This window comes from Hordeum vulgare, chromosome 5H, assembly GCF_904849725.1.
Source record: "Hordeum vulgare subsp. vulgare chromosome 5H, MorexV3_pseudomolecules_assembly, whole genome shotgun sequence".
Lineage (NCBI taxonomy): Eukaryota > Viridiplantae > Streptophyta > Magnoliopsida > Poales > Poaceae > Hordeum > Hordeum vulgare.
The window spans coordinates 213,917,770-213,936,978 of record NC_058522.1 but is presented as its reverse complement, the minus strand read 5'-3'; the positions used below and the strand labels follow the sequence as shown (position 1 = coordinate 213,936,978).

General features: G+C 45.4%; 1 protein-coding gene across 3 annotated transcripts; it reads left to right on the top strand.

Annotated features, from left to right (window-relative positions):
- The first annotated feature begins 2,673 nt into the window (after positions 1 to 2,673).
- LOC123399268 (AUGMIN subunit 6) lies at positions 2,674 to 17,629 on the top strand. Of its 3 annotated transcripts, none has more exons than XM_045093686.1 (13): positions 2,674 to 3,021; positions 3,146 to 3,202; positions 3,294 to 3,388; positions 4,276 to 4,426; positions 5,408 to 5,533; positions 5,620 to 5,779; positions 5,901 to 5,961; positions 6,054 to 6,318; positions 13,777 to 13,902; positions 14,061 to 14,216; positions 16,250 to 16,493; positions 16,671 to 17,114; positions 17,270 to 17,629. In XM_045093686.1, the coding sequence occupies exons 1-13, from the start codon at positions 2,806 to 2,808 to the stop codon at positions 17,308 to 17,310; spliced, it is 2,142 nt and encodes a 713-aa protein (XP_044949621.1). In that variant the 5' UTR covers positions 2,674 to 2,805; the 3' UTR covers positions 17,311 to 17,629. The 3 variants fall into 3 exon arrangements, with proteins under 3 accessions (XP_044949621.1, XP_044949622.1, XP_044949623.1); XM_045093687.1 differs by having other exon boundaries at positions 2,719 to 3,021; positions 16,250 to 16,481; XM_045093688.1 differs by lacking the exon at positions 13,777 to 13,902 and having other exon boundaries at positions 2,719 to 3,021.
- The last annotated feature ends 1,580 nt before the right edge of the window (positions 17,630 to 19,209 follow it).

The window sequence follows — 19,209 nt, the reverse complement described above, 5'->3', positions numbered from 1 at the left end:
GGCAAGTGTTGTCACTTGATAACGGTATCACATCATTAGGAGAATCATGTGATGGACAAGACCCAGATTATATACGTAGCATATTGATTGTGTCATTTTATTGCTATTGTTTTCTGCGTGTCAAATATTTATTCCCATGACCATGAGATCATATAACTCACTGGCACCGGAGGGATACCTTGTGTGTATCAAACGTCACAACGTAACTCGGTGCCTATAAAGGTGCTCTAGAGGTATCTCCGAAGGTGTCCGTTGAGTTAGTATGGATCAAGACTGAGATTTGTCACTCAGTGTGACGGAGAGGTATCTCGGGGCACACTCGGTAATACAACATCACACACAAGCCTTGCAAGCAATGTGACTAAGTGTAAGTCATGGGATCTTGTATTACAGAACGAGTAAAGATACTTGCCGGTAACGAGGTTGAAATAGGTATGCGGATACCGACGATCAAATCTCGGGCAAGTAACATACGAAGGACAAAGGGAATGACATACGTGATTATATGAATCCTTGACACTGAAGTTCAACCGATAAGATCTTCGGAGAATATGTAGGATTCAATATGGGCATCCAGGTCCCTGTATTGGATATTGACCGAGGAGTACCTCGGGGCATGCCTACATAGTTCTCGAACCCGCAGGGTGTGCACACTTAAGGTTCGACGATGTTTTAGTATAATTGAGTTATATGTGTGGTTACCGAATGTTGTTCGGAGTCCCGGATGAGATCTGGGATGACATAAGGGTTTCCGGAATGGCCCGGAAACGAAGATTGATATATAGGATGGCTTCATTTGGTTACCGGAAGGTTTTCGAGCATTACCGAGAATGTACGAGGAGTGATGAATGGGTTTCAGAAGTTCACCGGGAAGGGGGCAACCCACCCGGGGGAAGCCCAATGGCCCTAGGGGTGGCGCACTAGCCCTTAGTGGGCTGGTGGTACAGCCCAAGAGGGCCTATGCGCCATAAGAAGAAAACCAAAGAAAAAAGGGGAGGTGGGAAGGAAGAGAAGGACTCCACTTTCCAATCCTAGTTGGACTAGGATTGGAGCACGGCTCCTCCTCTCCCTTGGCCGGCACACCCTTGAGGGCTTGGCCCTCGAGGCAAGCCTCCTCCCCCTCCCTCCTATATATAGTGGTGATTTAGGGCTGATTTGAGACAACTTTTGCCACGTGCAACTCATATCTAGACACCATAGTTTTACCTCTAGATCGTATTTCTGCGGAGCTCGGGCGGAGCCCTGCAGGAATAGATCCTCACCACCACCGGAGCGCCGTCACGCTGCCGGAGAACTCATCTACTTCTCCGTCTTGCTTGCCGGATCAAAAAGGCCGAGATCATCGTCGAGTTGTACGTGTGCTGAACGCGAAGGTGCCGTCCGTTCGCACTAGATCGGAATGGATCATGAGACGGATCGCGGGACGGTTCGTGTGACGGTTCGTGGGGCTGATCGAGGGATGTGAAGACGTTCCACTACATCAACCACGTTTCTTAACGCTTCGTGTTGTGCGATCTACAAGGGTACGTAGATCCAAATCTCCTCTCGTAGATGGACATCACCATGATAGGTCTTCATGTGCATATGAAATTTTTTGTTTCCCATGCAACGTTTCCCAACACAAGACACCTTTGAGTCAATAACCAATAACTGGTTTTGGATGTTCATATTGGTTCTCACATATTCCATGAAGATAATTATCGGTTGAACGACATTGTCATGGATTCAATCAATACCGTATGCATTTTCCTTTGTCAATTTATATGTTACCTGCCCAAGATTTGATCGTCGGTATCTCATATCTAGTTCAATCTCGTTACCGACAAGTCTCTTTACTCGTTCCGTAATAAAAGATCCCGTGACTAACTATTTAGTTATGTTGCTTACAAGCTTCTTATGATGTTGTACTAACGAGAGGGTCGAGAGATACATCTATGTCATACAAAGTGACAAATCCGAGTCTCAATCCATGCCAACCCAACACACACCTTCAGAGATACATGTAGAGTATCTTTATGATCACCGAGTTACGAAGTGACGTTTGATATATACAAGACATTACTCTCGTGCGAGGGAGTTGCACGATCTCATGATCTTAGGAACAAAATGCTTGACATGAAGAAAGCAATAGCAATAAACTAAGTGATACTATCAAATGCTATGCTTATTGTTTGGGTCTTGTCCATCACACCATTCTCCTAATGATATGATCCCGTTATCAAATGATAACTCATGTCTATGGTTAAAAAACCTTAACCATCTTTGATCAACGAGCTAGTCTAGTAAAGATTCACTAAGGACATGGTGTTGTTTATATATCCATATATGTATATAAGTTTTCGGTCAATATAATTCTAACATGGATGATAACCGATTATCATAAACACATAAATATGGTAATAATCGATTTATTATAGCCTCTAGCGCATATTTACAACAGACCCGGGAAATGAAGGAGGCGAACCCTAAAACAATGTCCTTGTGGTATATATATGCGAGGATCAAGGGCGATTTACGGACCTCAATCATTTTTAAGGGATCTGAGATGGTCTAAATCATTTAAATAGATTTACAACTTGATGCATTTTTTAATAAATAGGGACTCACTTGAAAGTTCGTTGAAAGAATTAGGACCGGGCATGTATTCTACAGTACGTACTTTTTTTTTTTTTTGCGGCTGATTCTACGTACCATTTTTGTTTGTCTCTCATCTCCACCTCCGCCTCGCGAGATCTTCAACTCCAATGGCGCCCGCCTCCTTCTAAACCTAGCCCCAGCCCAGCCACCCAGTAGAAACCGGCGACCATGTCGACCGATAGGGAGAAGGAGCGGGAGGCGGAGCTGGAGGGCGCCATGTACACCAACTGCCTCCTCCTCGGTCTCGATCCAGTCGTCTTCGGCTCCCCCGCGGGCGCGGCCTCTCCTCGCGTCGGCCTCTTCCGCCACTCCAACCCTCGCCTCGGCGAACAGCTCCTCTACTTCCTCCTATCCTCACTCCGCGGCCCCGCGCAGTCCGCCAAGGCACGCACGCGCGCTCAACTCGTCCTCGGCCTCTACGGCAGCTTGCTATTTTATCCCCATTCGGTATTCCTTTTCCGGTTCTTTTGAGATATACTATTTCTGAGTGTGATTCTCCGTTGCGCAGGACTTCGACAAAGTGTGGCCGATCTTTGATTCCGCGCAGTCCAGGGAGTTTCGCAAGGTTGGGTTTTGCAGATTTGCTTAGCTTTTCTGATAATCGGGTGCATGCGGAAGCAGCCTTGTTTTGACTTTTGGTTTCGTTGGTTGGTTAGATCGTACAATGTATCATCAGCGAGCTGGAGCAGCAGGGAGCGCTGCCACGGAGCAACTCCAGGGTTTCGTCTCTCGCCACCTGCTGCGGGCCGAGGTCAGTACACATGGATGCCTGTCGTTTGGTCGGTCAGAAATCTGCCAGTCCTGTTTGTGCTGCTTGTGTTGCTGCGCAAATGTGAAATGTAGCTTAACTGCATACATTGAAACGTTGTTACTAAGTTCATTGTCTGCTGAACCTGGATGCAATCATGCGACTTTGATTGTTTCTATCCAAGTTCATGGTTTCTCTCAAATGTCATGTCAGCTAAGGTGAAGATAGGTAGTAGTGAATGCTAGTGCATAATGCTCCTTTAAAATAAAATTTAAAGGGGGGTCGATTGTACTATTTACTGTGCTAGAAATGAGTTCTCTTCTCTACATGCTTCTCTGACTTTGATTATTCACCTGAGATAGCAAACAATGCATTATGAGAATTGTGCAATGCAATCAAGGTTGCATCACCGCTCAATGTGCTAGATCCTTAAGTCACCTGAAGTACAAAGCACATGAAAAGCGAGTAGTAGAGGAACACTGACACACCAAAACAGGAATGTTTGGGCCTAACACATTGCGATGTGAACTGCTTGAGGCACCTCACCTCATGTCACCATACCCTGTAGGCACACAGTTTAGACTGCGTTTAACTTTATGTGCCTGTTGATGATGCCATATTGTTCCTTCATAGATTTGGAACATGTGTTAATCAGTTTTATTGCATTTGTCAACTTGTCAAGTATTGTTTCAAGTGCCATACTGAAGGCCAGAACTCCATACCGATCTTTAAGATATCGAAAATGTGACTACAATATGTAGCCACTCGGTTCTCACTCTTAGAAAACAAAGTCCAATAGTCATTGATGTAAACAACTGCTTGTAAATCAGCTACTTGGCATATTTTCAGAATTGTCCTTGTAATAGCTTATACTCCCTACACTGATGCAGATTTGTTGAGCTTTTGTGGCAACTCTCTGTACATGCCTTGAGGGAAGTCCATAGGAGAACATTTGCGGCTGATGTAGCATCAAATCCACTGCCGGCAGCACTCACAGACGTTTCTTATCTTCATGCAGCTGCATTACTTCCTGTAACGAAGGCAAGGATAGCTTGCTCTTAAATTTTCTGAACTGTTAATTTATGTTATATCGTACAGTGACCCTCTTTAAGGTTACCTTCTACCCTAAAATGCAAATCATTTATAAAGAGAACATGAAGTCCTAAAAGTTCTTATCAGTACGAAACGTTCTAGACTGGCGAGTATTTTGTTTGGTATACTTTAATGCTCGGGACTTCGGGCACCTCACATGATGTACAGTTTTTTTTTTTTGATGTGAGACCAATAACGTGGATACAACAGACTTCACTACTTCAGTCTTAGTTATGTCTTATGCATAGTAATTCAGTGTAGTGAAGCAAGATTTATCTCTTCCTTTCTTGAGCATGACAAGATAATATACCCCCTTAGCAAGCTAACTTCTTTGTTGAACCTGATGACTTCACTTGCCTGTAGGAATTGAGAATGATTCCACTTCAGTAAGTATATCCTTACCTAGGAAACAAACAACAGAATAATTTGAATCTTGTACAAGATGCAAACCAAATGAAGCTTATGAAGCTAGTGAGCTTGTATAATAACTGATGCATTGAGGCGGACAACAATTAATAATCATGATGCGTTGAACTGCTGTTGGATTTTGATTGTTTGGCTGCTCGCTTACTTAGTCATTTTGCAAATGCACTCTTCTTTTCGTTGCGGAAGATGCAAGATGAAATCTGAGAGGACAACCATTAGTCAACCTGATTTATGTACATTTTACTTGACTTCTAAAGAAGAGCAGTGTATCCTTTTTGAGTTCTTATATGCAGTAGCTTAACAAATACGCACATCACAACACAGTTCAGCAACAACAAACTGAGCCTGATAGCTTAATTTATCCAACACATGGACCACCTTTGCCACCATTGAGGAAAATTGGTCTCTGGTGTTTTTGTCCTTGTAGTAAAAATACCCTGTTATCTGAGGGCTTATTTCTCTTTGTGAGTTTATCTTCGAGTTCATGTGTGATATTCCTAACAGGCAAGGATTGCTCTTGAGAGGCGTAGATTTCTGAAAAATGCAAACATTGCTGTTCAAAGGCAGACAACCTGGTCAAATTTAGCCCATGAAATGACAGCTGAATTCCGAAGTCTATGTGCTGAAGAGGTACACAATAACTTCTATACATTCCATTCAGATGGTTATGTTGGGTCCTGTTTTCATTTCTTATGATGTTTGCATGGAGCTTTCAGGCATATCTGCAACAGGAGTTAGAGAAGCTCCAAGATACGAGGAACAAAGCCAAGCTAGAGGGGGAACTGTGGGACGAACGTATCTCAAGCTCATCCGGACAGAATTCACATTTTGTATCTAAGGCAACACGTTTGTGGGAATCGATATTGGCTCGCAAAGGTACAGTCAATGAAGTATCATTTCCAGAATCTGTGTGCCCAGCATGCTCAAACTATCCATATCATGCACGACAGCATAATGTTTTAGCTTCTTCTAGATAGTAATGGAAATACCCTTGCAGGCCAGCATGAGGTTTTAGCTTCCGGGCCAATTGAAGATCTTATAGCGCACCGTGAGCATAGGTATGATTCACTTTCTGTTAAACTTTAAATTTTGATCCAAATATCCTTAATCTTCACTATTCACCTTGCTTCACAAATTACGTTCTTTTTAGGTACCGTATATCTGGATCGCAATTGCTAGCAGCAATGGATACGAGTTCAAGCGTTCCACCTTCCGAATTACTATCAGCTCGAGCTGGTGAAACGTCTCAAATTTTGGACAAACAGGAGCAGATTTCTTTATTCCAGGGAAAGGAAGAAGCTCTTCCAAGATTAGATGATAGGAATGGGCGTGTCCAACAAACTGTTGACGTAGCTGAAATTCTTCGACGTTGGACTCATGCTTTGCAGCGTATTCATAAACAATCTCTTCATTTGGTAAGCAATTGTTTAATTTGTGCAGGGTTAAAAAAAGCACCAGGTTAAATTCCTAATCTTGTATCTGCCTAGCATTGCCTAAGCACACACCTAGGCATGCTTAAGCACATGCCTAGCAGTCTAGCAGCTAGGTGTTCTGCAATTGTGTAGGCACACCTTTTCTTAAACCATGAATTTATTTGATCTCGGAGCATGATCAAACTACCAGTTCTACCAGAACTTGCATTCTAGAGAGAATATCACATGGAAACCAAGTTTTAGTGGAAACCGGTGAAAACCATGTGGAATTGATGTTTTGTAGTTTCGAAAAAAGCGTAAAAAAATAAGGGATGTTAAGAGCGTGATGTTCTTTTAGCATGTGAAATTCCCAATTCAAACACATTGCCATTTACGAGGTATGAAAATAAAAACAAAATCAGCGTTTAATACTGTCAAACAGCAACATCGCTATTCATTGTTAAATTTGTTCTTTTTATAACTCGTAAATGGTAATTAACTTAAAATTTCGCATGGGAATAGAATATCATTCTCTTAACATCCTGTAATTTTTTTCCAGATTTTTTCGAAACTTTCAAATGTGGTTTCCATAAAGTTTTCTTCGGAACTTGGTTTCCATGTGATATTCTCTCTGCAGTCTAATATGCTGCAGTCATCAACAACAAAACAACAACAACAAAGCCTTTTAGTCCCAAACAAGTTGGGGTAGGCTAGAGGTGAAACCCATAAGATCTCGCGACCAACTCATGGTTCTGGCACATGTATAGCAAGTTTCCACGCACCCCTGTCCATGGCTAGTTCTCTGGTGATACTCCAGTCCTTCAAATCTCTCTTTACGGACTCTTCCCATGTCACATTATCATCACGCTTTAGCCGTCTGCTATGCACCGGAGCTTCTGGAGGCCTGCATCTCAGACGATGTTGGACAAGCTTCTCTTCAACCGGTGCTATGCCAACTCTATCTTGTATATCATCATTCCGGACTCGGTTCTTCCTTGTGTGACCACACATCCATCTCAACATGCGCATCTTCGCCACACCTAACCGTTGCACATGTCGCCTTTTAGTCGGCCAACACTCAGCGCCATACAACATTGCAGATCGAGCTGCCGTCCTATAGAACTTACCTTTTAGCTTTTGTGGCGCTCCCTTGTCACAAAGAATGCTAGAAGCTTGGCGCCACTTCATCCATCCGGCTTTGATTCGATGGTTCACATCTTCATCAATATCCTCATCTTTTTACAGCATTGACCCCAAGTATTGAAAGGTGTCCTTCTGAGGCACCACCTGCCCATCAAGGCTAACCTCCTCCTCCTCGTGTCTAGTAGTACTAAAACCGCACCTCATGTACTCAATTTTAGTGTTGACCCCGGTCCTACTAAGTCTAAAACTCTTTGATTCCAAGGTTTGTCTCCATAGCTCTAACTTCCTATTGACCCCGGTCCGACTATCATCAAGTAGCGCCACATCATCCGCAAAGAGCATACACCACGGGATATCTCCTTGTATATCCCTCGTGACCTCATCCATCACCAAAGCAAAAAGATAAGGGCTCAAAGCGAACCCCTGATGCAGTCCTATTTTAATCGGGAAGTCATCAGTGTCACCATCACTTGTTCGGACACTTGTCACAACATTATCATACATGTCCTTGATGAGAGTAATGTACTTTGCTGGGACTTTGTGTTTCTCCAAGTCCCACCACATGACATTCCATGGTATCTTATCATAGGCCTTCTCCAAGTCAATGAACACCATATGCAGGTCCTTCTTTTGCTCCCTGTATCTCTCCATAAGTTGTCGTACCAAGAAAATGGCTTCCATGGCCGACCTCCTAGGCATGAAACCAAACTGATTTTTGGTCACGCTTGTCATTCTTCTTAAGCGGTGCGGTGCTCAATGACTCTCTCCCATAGCTTCATTGTATGGCTCATCAACTTAATTCCACGGTAATTAGTACAACTCTGAACATCCCCCTTGTTCTTGAAGATCGATACTAAATGTACTCTGTCTCCATTCTTCTGGCATCTTGTTTGCTCGAAAAATGAGGCTGAAAAGCTTGGTTAGCCATACTATCGCTGTCCTCGAGGTCTCTCCACACCTCAATTGGGATACAATCAGGGCCCATCGCCTTGGCTCCTTTCATCCTTTTTAAGGTCTCCTTGATCTCTGACTCCTGGATTCGCCGCGCAAAACGCCTGCTAGTATCATCAAAGGAGTCGTCTAGTTCAATGGTAGAGCTCTCATTCTCCCCATTGAACAACTTGTCGAAGTACTCCCGCCATCAATGCTTAATATCCTCGTCTTACGCCAGGAGCTGGTTTGCTCCGTCCTTGATGCATTTGATTTGGTTAACATCCCCTCGTCGTCCTCTCTCGAATCTTGACCATCTTATAGATGCCCCTTTCACCTTCCTTCGTGTCGTCCTCGGTGGTTTCGTTGAACCAAACACCACAAACTAGTCTACGGTACAAATAAAAATATATAAGATACTACGGTGCAAATAAACTAGAACTACTCCGTGTCGTCCTCGGTGGTGTCGTTTGACGTCGACAGAAACATGTCTTCCCACCGAGGATCGTCTTCGTCAAAGGACGACGCCTGTCCCAGGTGACACTGCGATATTGCTAGTGCCTTCCACTGGCGTTTGTCCGCTCGTTCCGCAACGAGCGCCGATTTGCCCTCCTCTCCGCCCAGAAGGCGTTCTCGTTGGCGATGTCCTGCGGGTAGCGCCGGCGCCACTCCGCCATGGCTTGCTCGTCCGCCTCGGCGATGAGGAGGCGGCGCTGCCGCCTACGGTGTTCCTGACAGCCCTCGTCGGTTACTAGACACAGCGGAGGCGCAAGTTCCTGCGCATGCTGGCCGTCCGCCCGTCGTTGAAGTTGATCTGCGAGCGTGGCCTCAAGAGGCGTCGTACACGCGGGCGGCCTCGTATGCGGTCTTGAACGTCCTGAGACCGAGACGCATGTCGCCGGAGTGGATCTCTGCGTAGAACATGCCAGAAGGGCTAAAACACAGGTTTCCTGCTCGCGCGCGATATTTACCGCCGCTGTTGGAGATGCTCTTGTAATTCTCCATCAAGCGGTACAAAGTTATAGCTCATGTACTTTTCGTGTAATATTGGGTAAAATGTGTTGTTAATTCTCCTGGTGACTCCGGTGAACGAATTTTGGCACCTATACAAAGTTTAGTATCACAGATTATGTGCTAACATTGGTTTGTAGTCATCAGTAATTTGAATATGTTCCACACTTTTTTTTAGCTCAAATGTTCTTTTTCTAAATGGGTTCAAACATTTCAATTTATTCGACTCGGAGAGAGTTCAACCTCCCATTAGATCTGTTACAAAGTAATATAGGATTATTGCACAACAATAAGCTGTGGAATTATAAGACAAACAACATCATCTATGGCACAACCTGCAAATAGTCAAAAGGGCTTGAGCCTCCAGAACTATCAATATATTTTATAGTGCTAGAGCTGGCAAAGAACTGCTTTGTCCCTAGTAATATGTTGGCCTCTTTATCTTTAGTGTTTTTTTTCAGTTTCCGTGTTTCACTATGGCTCGTGCCCTTGTGCAGCAGTAGCATTTTTACGCGAAGCGACACACCTATTAATGAGATAACTCATGAATTGTCTTAGTCCATTTCACTTGATGGCCATTTTATACAAAATAGCAGCATTCTTTGGTAACCAAAATTTAGCATTGAGAGCTCCTGCCACGTCCCTGTTTTTCATGCTTCAAGGACTATTAACTTCTGCAAAATGTTAATAGCCATATTTAGCTCAAATTTTTCTGCAATATTCTTCCAGTTCTTAATTGTTTCAATCTTTCAGACCGTTCTTTCTCTCATGTTTTGTGTGGTCGTTCTGTACCTTCTGACTTAATTTCATTTTGGTTGGTGAAATCTAGCCATCAATGCCGATCTAGTGATGATGCATCATTTCCTCTAAGTCATTATTTTGGGTCAAGTATAACCACCTATGAAGAATTATATGATTAAATTTTTAATAGATCACAGGACACACGACATATGATTAAATGGTTCGTGGACTAGACAATATTAAGGAACATGTGTTAGGAATATGCAACTTGTATTCCATGAGGGCCAATGGCCAATATGCAAGCTCCTTTGCCATCGCAAACTGCCATTCAGGATGAACAACAGCTTTACGATAAGAAGTCGGCTCAAGAACAGCAGCGCCAACGCGTGGAAAACTAGGGCGATCAACAGGCGGAAGCAGACGAGGACGCAAGCCATAAGTAGGTTGTGACGTGGAAGATGGCACATCAGTAGATGTATCCACTTTACGCGGACGACGACGACGAGTATAATACTGAGAAAAAGATGGAAGAATACCATAATACTGAGAAAAAGATGGAAGAATACCATGAGGAATCACCGTGATAGGCAAGATAGGCGAAGGTGACGGAGAAGATTCCGAAGATGAAGGTGCAGAATCATGTGACAAGTGAGGTGAGGAAATCATGGGAGATGGTGGTGCCAGATCTGCGACAGTCGAAGAATTAGGGGCAGTAGGATGGGCGGACAAGGGCTTAATGGGAGTGATAGGTGTATCAAGAAAACCGAGGAAGATGGATGTGGGTTGAAGGGACGGGACTCGTTAAAAGTCACATCCCGAGAAATACACATCCGACGACCAATAGGATCCCAACAACGATAATCCTTATGCTCATAACTATAACCTAAGATGACACAGTCAACAGACTGAGCGGACAATTTGGCGCATTACGAGGGGCAAAAAGAACATAGCAAACACAACCAAACAACGAAGTGCCGAGTAATCAACAAAATGATCAAAAAGACGCTCGAAAGGAACGCCACCCTGCAGAGCAGTAAACAGCCGAAGGTTGATGAGATAGGTGGAAGTGGAGACAACATCGGCCCAAAAGTGAGGCGGAAGAGAGGCGGCAATCATCAATGCAGAGTCGCCTCCAGAAGATGACGATGCTTGTGCTCAGCCATGCCATTTTGAGCATGAGCACCAAGACAAGAGAACTCAGCAAGAGTATCCTGCTCAGCAAGAACTCCACGCAACATCTTGGAGATATACTTTCCAGCAGAGTCAGCACGAAACACACGAATAGGCGTAGAGAACCGAGTGTGAACCATGGCAGCGGAACACTTATAGATAGATAAGACCTCACTACGAGAAGACATAAAATATATCCACGTGTGTCGAGAGAAATCATCTATAAAGATAATATAGCAGCGATTACTTCCCTTAGAGACAAAGGGAGCTGGACCCCAAACATGAGTAAACAAGGTCGAAAGGACATTGAGACACAGTCTCGCTATGAGGATAAGGTAACTGGTCCAGTTTACCAAGCCGACAACCCTGACAGTCTAAAGACACTTCGCCGAAGACGGATCCAAGAAGACCACGTCGAACTAAGGATGAGAAACAAGAGCCACATAAGTGACCAAGGCGACGATGCCACTGAAAAGAGCCGGTAGACAAGGCGACAGAGGTCGAGAGACTTGCGATGGTGGCAGCAGATGGAAGATGAAGCCAGTCAAGCTCCCAGAGATCCTCAGAGTCACGGCGTCGGGGGCCAGTACCAAGAAGAGCACCCGTGTGACTGTCCAGAACGGAACATGAGTCAAAGTTGAGAATGACCTTGCGACGAGAGTCAACAATCTGACCACTAGAAATGAGCTACATGGTAAGTCGAGGAACATGAGCAACATTGGGTACATGAAAGACAAAGTGCTAAGAGTGCCTCGGCCAGTAATCGGGAGAGGTACCATCAACAGTAAGAACACGAAAAGGGGAATGAAGAGGTCGAGTAGAGGACAGTGGATGAATCATGAGTCATATGAAAAGATGCTCCAGTATCAAGAATCCATGGAGATGTGCCTGCTTGTGTAGAAGGTGATCTTACAATGCTAGAAGAGTCAGTAGTAGAACCAGCAGAACCTATCAATGGAGCCGTAGAAGAGTGTGACCAGCACAACCTGCGAAAGATGCCGAAGGGGATGACGTCACAGACGAATGAGCATCAAGCACCAAGGAACGGCGCATGTGCGAGACGGGAGTATTGAAGAAAACACCGTTAGGAGTCAGCGGGTAGCGAGGGACATGCGGACCCGCTGAAAAAATCTTTTTTTTTACCAGAGACTATTTAGCTGATCAACCAAAACAGACGATGGCAGATCAATTCGCAGCTGGAAACCAGGGCGACTCGATCTGCGGCGGCCCCAGCGGGCGAGACAGCCGCCGGCTCAACTGAACAGGCGAAGACCACACGGGCAGAGACTCCAGCGGACCCGAGCTGGACGGGAGGAGGTGAATCCTGATCGAACGCAGCACTGGAGAAGCTGCACCAGGGGGCGACTTGGACAGCAGGGGCATTGGCCTAAACAGCAGCAGGTACTTAGGGATCCAGCAGCAGTACACCAGCATGGGATGTCACGGAAGGCATCAGCATTCACCAGAGCAGCCACGGGGAGTTGACTAGCGGGGCTGAATCCAACAGGCAGCAGGCAATGGACCTCCGAATCTGGGGACGCCGGCTGATGGCTGCGTTCCTGCACGGATGAAGGAGACCATCCGCAGGAGGAGCAGGCAAGGATTCCTGCAGATGTGCGTGAGCAGAGACTCCAGCGGACCCGAGCTGGACGGGAGGAGGTGAATCCTGATCGAACGCAGCACTGGAGAAGCTGCACCAGGGGGCGACTTGGACGGGATAGCAGCAGGGGCATTGGCCTAAACAGCAGCAGGTACTTAGACGGGATCCAGCAGCAGTACACCAGCATGGGATGTCACGGAAGGCATCAGCATTCACGAGAGCAGCCACGGGGAGTTGACTAGCGGGGCTGAATCCAACAGGCAGCGGGCAATGGACCTCCGAATCTGGGGACGCCGGCTGATGGCTGCGTTCCTGCACGGATGAAGGAGACCATCCGCAGGAGGAGCAGGCAAGGATTCCTGCAGATGTGCGTGAGCAGAGCAGTAGCAGCAGTCGGAGCACCGACGCAGGATTGGAAGCGGCAGTTGGCTGGAGAAAGTAGCAGCGGTGGCCGACGCAAGAATTGGATCGGAAGAGCACGAGTTGCGTGTGTGAGAAAAAAAAACCCTAGGGCTTTAATACCATGTTAGGAATATGTAACTTGTATTGCATGAGGGCCAATGGCCAATATATATATTACATGTACAGGTGGTAAATATGCAGGAAACCCCTCATACAATGGGGAAAATATACATGCTGGAATATAACTCTTAACAACAGGGACATTTAATCCCATTTGTTTTTCTTTTCTTATAAAGATGAAAATAACTTTACGTACCACCCGTGCATATTTCTGTATTGGTGGTGTATTGATGACAAATCGGTATTACATAGTGGTATGGTCAGATCCTGAAGTAAAGGTACATCACATGTTCTGAACCAATGTATTTGGTTACCTTGTAACATACAACCAACTAATGGTGTAGGCCAAAGCAAATGATGGGGAGGGGCCCGAATTACTCCGCAGTGCGTTTGACAGCGAAACTAGTAGCCATGCCGACTCATTAACTGCAACATTGGCCGAACATCGCCAGCATTTAGTCAGTATACAGGTAATAACAACATCCTTGAGAAGCTATGCTGATGTCTCATTCATCTGTTGTAAGCATGGCTTGCCAAGATGCATCTCGTTTACAGATTTTACCGAGGATGACTTTATGTGACATTTGACTGATTGTCTAATCATTTGCCATTATTTTTCCTTTTCTAGGGCCTAATTAATCAACTCAAGGAAGCTATTCCAGCAATGCAGCAGTCAATAACAGAACTTTCTGAAGAAGTGAATAGTGTACCTAGTAATTCGATGGGTCAAACAAATTCCAGACAATTGTTGTCTGTCCAAAATACCGTGCTTGGAAGACCAGAAGTACGAAATCACTCATTTGCTTGATTCTACTGTTTGATGATTTATCGTATTTCCTGTTTAACTTGTTCAATATGGAAGAGGATGCAACTCTTGTTCTGATCGTATATTTTCATTTGTACTACTGTCATTCCTCGTGTTCATGCCAGAATATTTAGTTTTCTTTCATATCATTAGGGTTATTTGCTATGAGGAACACTTCCATCCTGGTAATAATATAATTATTGTTGAAAGGTGAAAATTTTGGGTGGTTACCGTTGAATCCTATGATCCAAGAGGTTTGCGTTTTGGTTGGTGCAATGGAGTGAACTCATGCTAGCATTGACTATTCGTGAAGGCAGAAGTGTTGACAGCAAGAGGCTGTCACATGACTATGGCCCCAATCCTCTCAATGAGTGAGGAGATATTCTAGCATAGGGGCCTTGGTCAAACCAAATGGACCATTGTTTTCTCACAGATCATCACATGGCACTTTTTCAGTGACATTATAGACCTCCTAAAGGTTTCAGCCACATCACCTCCCTTGAACTTCAAAATGGCTTACTTAATCCCCCCAACTTCCAAAAACCAGACAAATCACCCCGTAGCCCCCTTGTATGTGTTCCCTCGTATGTGTGTTTTTTTTAGTGTTTTTGCCTCTTTGGGGCGTGATATGGCAGCCACCTCAGCCAAAAAAGTCCACGCCTCTGTGTTTGGCGCCAATGCCCGTGTCATGCTGCCAGATAAAATGGAGGACTCACACACGGAGCTGCGAGTTCTCATCATCACGGCGCATGCGCGCAGCAGCAGTCATGTGCTTCTGCGTTTCCACGGCATTCTTCCTAGCCGCACAGCTCACTCCAGCAGAGGCTGCCTGCTTCAACGCTATCTTTGTCTTGCAATCCGGCATGGCGTTCTTGACGGCTTCTCCTACGTTATCTACTCTTTGTCCCAGCCTGCAGGACGCCGTCGCCATGTGTGGCAGCGGCGGCTCTACGCCGGAACATGCGCTGCATGGGCCTGTGGATGCGTCACATGCACCAAACGGGAGCGGCTAAAGCTACGAGCGCGCCCGTGTCGGTCTGGGGTCAGAAGGCCACCGGAGATGGCGCCATGATCTTTGCCGGTGATGTCTGGAATGGGATGGAGCAGGCGCTAGAGAGACAGCGGGAGGGAGAGGGAGGATGAGTCAGTGAAGGAACCGGGAGCTCACCCTGAGTTTGAATTCGTGTTCAGACGAGTTCACGAATAACCGAGGTGATGGGGCTGCAGCTGCCAGCGTCTGGGAGGAGGAAAGAGGGGCTTTTGGGCGTTGGTCAGGAGGATTCACCGAGGCACCAGGAGCTTCTGTAGGCCCACCAGAAGTGCTCAGGGAGGACGACGGCGAGGGGGAGAGGGGGGAGGGAGAGGGAGGATGAGTCAGTGAAGGAACCGGGAGCTCACCCTGAGTTTGAATTCGTGTTCAGACGAGTTCACGAATAACCGAGGTGATGGGGCTGCAGCTGCCAGCGTCTGGGAGGAGGAAAGAGGGGCTTTTGGGCGTTGGTCAGGAGGATTCACCGAGGCACCAGGAGCTTCTATAGGCCCACCAGAAGTGCTCAGGGAGGACGATGGCGAGGGGGTGTTGCGGCAGCGCTCACCTGAGCCGAGAGAGATGACGGCGCCAGTCCAAATCCCTGCACCGCATCAAGGAAGTGGAGGACCAGTAAGAAAGCATGGAGGGAGGAACCTCTCAGCCGTTTCCCGTCTTCTTTACATGACTCGGTCAAGCCTTGCTGACAAAACAAAACAACCTCCGCATAGGCAAAGCCACTCTAGAAACCACTCACGGGGGTGCCAGCGGGTGATTTTTTCGGTTTTTGGAAGTTGTGGGGATTAGTAAGTTATTTTGGAGTTCAGGGGGATGATGTGGCCCAACCTGAAAGTTTAGGGGGGTATGTACATTTAATTCTTATTGAATCTCTACGTTACAGAGTCCCAGTGTGCAAAACATTTTTTGCTCCTTTCTCTATTTATTTCTTCACATAATTTCTAACTACTTATTTACTTTCAAGCAGGAAAGCAGCGGCGGAGTTTCAGAGATGACTTCCAAGCTCTGTTCAACACAGATCAGCAAGGCTGGGAGTAGTCCTGCTCTAAAGCTACCTCCTTTATTTAGTCTGACTCCAAGTTCTTCTGGAAAAGGAACACAGATACAAAGGCGGAATGCCCTAGCACACCATCCTAGCCAAGAAATTATGCCTGAAGAGAAAGCAGTTGTCCACCCCTCAACCAAAGATCAAGCAAATGGTTCATTGCATGGTATCCATATCTTAATACATAGGCTAGATCAGCTTCTTAACTGAAAACTGTAGGGAATGCCCAACTATAAAAATATGCTTCCTCTTCTTTATGTTCTTTGTTATTTTGCTGATTATAATCCGCTTTTCATGGGTCTTGTTTCATTTAATTATTTACTACTCTATATTCTCTTTGCAGAAAATGATGGTTATTTTGCTCATGACATCAGGCGTTCTGTTCGTGAAGCTGCTCTATCAAAGCCATTGAGCAACATGGAGAGTCCACAGGACAAGAGTTGCGACGATGGTTCAGAGCACTTCTTCATTCCCCTATCGTCAAGTGCTGCAAGGAAGGATGTGGGTACCGTGTCAAACCGAAGAAAACAAAAGATAGGTCCGTCGTCACAGTCGAAGTTACCCAAGAGCACAAGCGATCTTTACTTCAATCCTGACAGCCCAATGCATACGACCCCAGCTGTGTCAAGTAAACTGAATGGCCATGACGATCCAAGCAGCGCTGAAAACTTTTTTTATCCAGTCAGTGGTCAGTCGTTTATGACAGATGATGCTCTTGATCAAGTATTCTCCCCGCCACTTCTGCTGGAGTCTTCCTTGTTCCATGACGCATACGAGGACTTGCTTGGTATGTCTTTTCTATACCGGTGCTACTTTATGAGTAGTTGTGTTGTCTGAATTGATCTAGAAAAGGATAGGGTTTGCCGCACCCTTTTCTGTTTCAAGTCACTTGTCTGTTTTACTTCCTGTTTGACACCAACTTATAACTTGTCTGTTTTGCAGCACCATTATCAGAAACTGATGCAGCTTTGATGGAACATTAGGCTTCAGGTGTACACCATGTAATACTTTAACGGCTGCCTGAAGCTTCAGTGCTTAACTGCAGCCAGAGGTTCTGATGGCTGTGCGGAGGGCACATACGGGGTGAATTCTTTTGCTGGTTGAGTTGCATGCCAGTTGCCACCAGCTTGTGAGAGGGATGCTTGTGCATCCGAGGTTGGATCTGGGGAGAAGGGCGGCAAGGGGTAGATGTATGGGATAGTAGGATGTACCGATTGCCAGTAAAAACTTGTCGATCTTATGTATTTAAGTACACATGATCTGTATTTGTTTTGTACGTAGTAATTTTATCGGCTTATTTAAGTTGCTGTTCTGATGCATGTCTTTAGGACTATCAAGCTATTGGCATGCACTGGTTGATAAAATGTTTGTTTTCTTTCGGAAGGAACTCAGGTAGTTAATACAAGAGGGGTGAATTTCAGTACAGTAGTAGAGTTAGGTCCTGTTTGGATTAGCGCTTCCATTCCAATTACACCCGTAAAACTTACAGACTGCCACCTGTTGTTTTGATTTTCAGCTGAAAATAGCTCTTTGTATGTAAGTTACACCTGTAAAAAAAATACACCCATATTCAATTACACCAATTCCAAGCGTGGCCTTAGTGCACATGTTATCATTAAAATTTTGGGAAGCTTGTTTCCTAGCACACTTTTTTTTTATTGTGAAGATGAGTATTCTTGTTGAGTTGGTTTGAAGAGTACATACTTGTGGTAATGCAAATGACATTATATTAATATCAACTACTACTACGTTTCAAATTACTTGTTGCTGAAATGGATGCATATTACTTGTTGCTGAAATGGATGCATCTTGAACTAAAAATATGTCTAGATGTATCCATTTTTATGACAAATAATTCGGAGGTAGTATATATTTGCTTTCTCAACACAGAATGATACAAACCGCAAATGCCTTTTTCTGTTCTAGTTTTCCACTGCGTGATATACTTGTGTGTGTTGCATGATGCGCCGGAAAATGTAGGGCAGCTCCTGATTTGGATTAGAAGCTTGGACGGAGATGTCCAGCGCAATAACAGGATTTATGCTTTGGTGCTAAATCTGGACTTTATGCTATACAAGTGTAACTCTACAAGGTCTGGACTAAGGCCGTACTTTTTTTTTCCTAGAGCGAAGCTGAATTTTAAGAAGCAGAGCAGTCCCGAATTAGCTCTAAAATCCTTGAGTTGGACTGTTCACGCTATCTCCGGACCCGGAGTTGGTGGAATCGGGAGCTGAGTGACTACTGGACAGGCCATGACCCAGCCTGGCCCCGTTTTTTCAGGCCAGGTTGTCGGGCTGGGCTGCCCATGCTCACGTTTAGTCCTTCCAATCTCCATCATTGTATAACCTTTAAATTTAAAAATTCGTTCATGGCTCCATTGCTTCAAATCCTGCAACGATGCTTTCATATTCACTGCAATTGCGCAACTATTGTGTTGCCTCATGGCGTGGAAGGCTTGAGGACCGCCGAAAGTGAAATTCTTCTCTTGGCTGGCCTTGTAAGACCGAATTTGAACAACCGTCCGGCTTGAGAAGCGCGGTTGGGAGAACTGCTGACTATGCCCTTTATGTAAGAGGAAACAGGAAACAGGCACACACCTATTCTTCAAGTGCCGGTACGCCCACATGCTCTGGCATCTGGTAATTGATCATTTCGGTGTCCACGTCGACACGTCGGACTGGCATATGCAAGACTCTGTCATGACTTGGTGGGACACAATGACCAGGTCACAATACCGCAAGGCTACCAGGACGATGATCGTCCTGATTCTATGGGAGATTTGGAAGCACAGAAACGATTGCACCTTCACAAACAAGCAGGCGCACATGCAAGATATAAAGAGCGCAATCACGAGAACCGTCGAGCTATGGAGACAAGCTGGA

Bases quoted from the DNA above. Each gene is read 5' to 3' on its own strand.
- LOC123399268 (XM_045093686.1), top strand. From the start codon at position 2,806: ATGTCGACCGATAGGGAGAAGGAGCGGGAGGCGGAGCTGGAGGGCGCC. The intron at 6,319-13,776 runs GTAAGCAATTGT...CTAATGGTGTAG, and splicing joins ATAAACAATCTCTTCATTTG to GCCAAAGCAAATGATGGGGA. The intron at 14,217-16,249 runs GTACGAAATCAC...ACTTTCAAGCAG, and splicing joins CCGTGCTTGGAAGACCAGAA to GAAAGCAGCGGCGGAGTTTC.